A 2,800-nucleotide genomic window follows, 5' to 3' on the forward strand; every position below is an offset into this window, starting at 1 on the left:
CAAATGTAGAAATCCTACATGAAATCTTGAACGTAAGCAATTTAAGAGTTAAACATATCTAGATTGTTTGCCTGAAGATTAACTCTATCTTTAGCTGCCATTTGCAAATTTAACAGAATAAAATATTCTGATGTATGATCATTATTTTCCATAAAGGCCTACCACATATTATCAAACCCTATGATGTCTATGTCTCCCTCTTTCACCATCATCTGGAGAAATGGAGCCATGATTTAGCATCCATGAACCCATCCGGTCGTGTCGATTTTCACCACCCAGTGGTTACCAACCGAAGGGTCACGGACCCATTGCGGGTCCACATATAGGGTCAAGGGAGACTGGTGACATATATATATTCAATAGATATTCAGAATAAACAATGTAGATATTACATATTTGGAAAAAAAAATTGTGTTTTGAAAAGGCTTAAAAGGTCTCCTAAAGGTCCAGTATCGATGGAACAGACTGTACCCACGTGTGAACTACTACCAATCATCACTTTGTGCAAATACTATATTAAAACAATGTGTGTGTGTGTGTGTGTGTGTGTGTGTGTGTGTGTGTGTGTGTGTGTGTGTGTGTGTGTGTGTGTGTGTGTGTTTATGGCCTGGTTGGAAACCAACCGGCCACTGCCATGGCCAAACAGAACCCCTTCCCACAATCCCAGGCTAGAGGTCTTTCAATCTCATGGATGGGTGCGGTAACGTAGTGGCTAGCACAGCGAGAAGCGCCGGGAGTTGATGTTCATCTTGGTGACGCCGATGAGCCTCAGCGGGGCGGAGAGCCCCAGGCCCGGCGTGACCGGACACTCGCACAGCAGGTCGGACAGCTCGTCGCGCTCCTCCATGCCGAAGGTGGCGTCGTTCAGCATGCGGCGGTGCTGGTGGCACGTCTGCTCGATCTTCAGCTTGTGGATGTCGGCGCGGAGACGCATGAGCTGTCTGGCCAGCTGCTGGTCCTGCACACGCATCTCGGTCATTTTTTTGAAGAAGAAACAGTGCAACAAAAAAGCAAAGCGATGGAAGAGATGGAGAGTGACCATGAATGGATGCGATGTGAACAGGCACGGATATAGCCATGATCACAATGGTATTTCCTGGGATGTACGTTGTAACCTTCTGTGTATTTACGTTCATGGGTGTCTTGCAAATTGTCCTGACAAATAGTCCAGTGCGGTGTGATAAAAATGTGTCATGTGAAATATTATAGACAAGCCTTTGGTAAGTCTAAACAGTAGTAGTTTGAGTCGGTGCAACCGTATTTGGTTTCTGCTGCCAAGCGTTTAAGTATGTGGACCCAGAATGAATGAGCAATCTGAAAGTACAACTGATTGTACATGCATGAATAACTCAGATTCAACTCTGAATCCTAATCACTTCTACTTACTCTAAACGACTTATCGTGACTTACCGTATAAGTCATTTAGAGTGAGTGGAAGTGATTCCAGACCATCACAAACTGATGTGCTTTGCTAAACTCTATTAAGTTTCTCCCTTGGTTTTCACTATAAACATAACATCATTGAAATACTCTCCCCCCTACTCCGAACACCAACATCAGCCAACCGGTTTCAACTTTAAAAAGTGAATAGACTTTAAACAATGCCTTTGTTGATACAAGAGAGTAATAAATGGGGGAAATGAAGCCCTACGTATTTCCTTAACAACTCTCTGTTTAATTAACCGCCCCCTGGATTGAACATTAAACCTGGCAGCTCACCAGTTCTTTCCGGAGCCAAGTGAGAGCCTCGTCCATGTTTCCGAAACCCCTCAATAACCCTGATGGAAACCGGATCCCCCCATCATCACTGGGCGTCGCCCCAGCAGTAGCAGCAGTGGTGGTGGTCTGCTCCTCCTCCTCCACCTCCTCCTCCATGGGGCCCTTTGAGGGGCGGGATGTCTTGTCTCCAGGCTGGGTCCCTGGCCGGTCCACAGAGGGAGCCGGGGGGCCTGTGGAGCCGAAGCTGGGGGACTCCACGTGGGCCTGCCACTCCAGGTAGGAGGGCCTGCGGGTCTGCAGGTGGAGCTTCTCCGTCAGCGCCTTAAGGGACAGGAGGTGGTCGTCTTCACTGCCCACGCTGGGTCCGGCGTCCTTCTCTTCCTCCTCCTGCTCCACCTCCTCCTGCTCTTCCTCCTCTTGGTGTGTTTCCCGAGGATCGCTGGTGGCGCACAGCGTTGTCATGTGAGCTGTGGACGCTTCCATCTCTGTTCGGCCTCATAAAAACGCTGTACCTGAAAGAAAAACGTAAAACCCTTTCTGTCCAAATTATGAGGAAAGATGAAGGGGATTCTAGATATGAACTTGGGTGTTAAAACTTGATTCATGAGTTTGTGCCGGTTAGTACGTGCATCTCCTAGCAGATGGGTACTCGATTTGATCCCCACTGTCCAAAGCAGCAGCCTAACCTGTAGGCATCCTAAGAGCAAGACCCCTCAGTCCTACCTGCTCATAGGTCGCTAGTGCTAATGTAGCTAGGTCGCTTTCAATACAAGCATCTGCTGAGCCATCACAATAGTACATACATTCATCTGTTAAGAGGAGGAAGCACCTAGGAAGAGACACACCCGACACACACTGACCAATTTTTTTGGGAAGGAGACGTTTCCATGGCAACCAACCTGGCCACTGTGGATGAGTCAGTGTTTTCGTCTTGGTTTCCCAAGACGAAAAAGCCCAGTTCCAGTCTGTGACTGTGGCAGCAGATTGACAGAGAAGAGGAGTGTTAACTTGATACTCGATCCCTGCTTCTGTGTGAGGAGCCCAAAGATCATTGGCCGGGCTGCTGCTGGAACGGTCAGAA

At 48.1% G+C, this 2,800-nt stretch overlaps 1 protein-coding gene across 1 annotated transcript; it reads right to left on the bottom strand.

Annotated features, from left to right (window-relative positions):
* Positions 1–712: 712 nt before the first annotated feature.
* Positions 713–2,202, bottom strand: fam167ab (family with sequence similarity 167 member Ab; the record flags this gene model as incomplete). The annotated part of the gene is made up of 2 exons (XM_084483724.1): positions 713–976; positions 1,720–2,202. The coding sequence occupies 2 exons, from the start codon at positions 2,200–2,202 to the stop codon at positions 713–715; spliced, it is 747 nt and encodes a 248-aa protein (XP_084339850.1).
* Between the last annotated feature and the right edge of the window lie 598 nt (positions 2,203–2,800).

Source organism: Micromesistius poutassou (genome assembly GCF_964030765.1).
Source record: "Micromesistius poutassou genome assembly, chromosome: 19".
Taxonomy (NCBI): domain Eukaryota; kingdom Metazoa; phylum Chordata; class Actinopteri; order Gadiformes; family Gadidae; genus Micromesistius; species Micromesistius poutassou.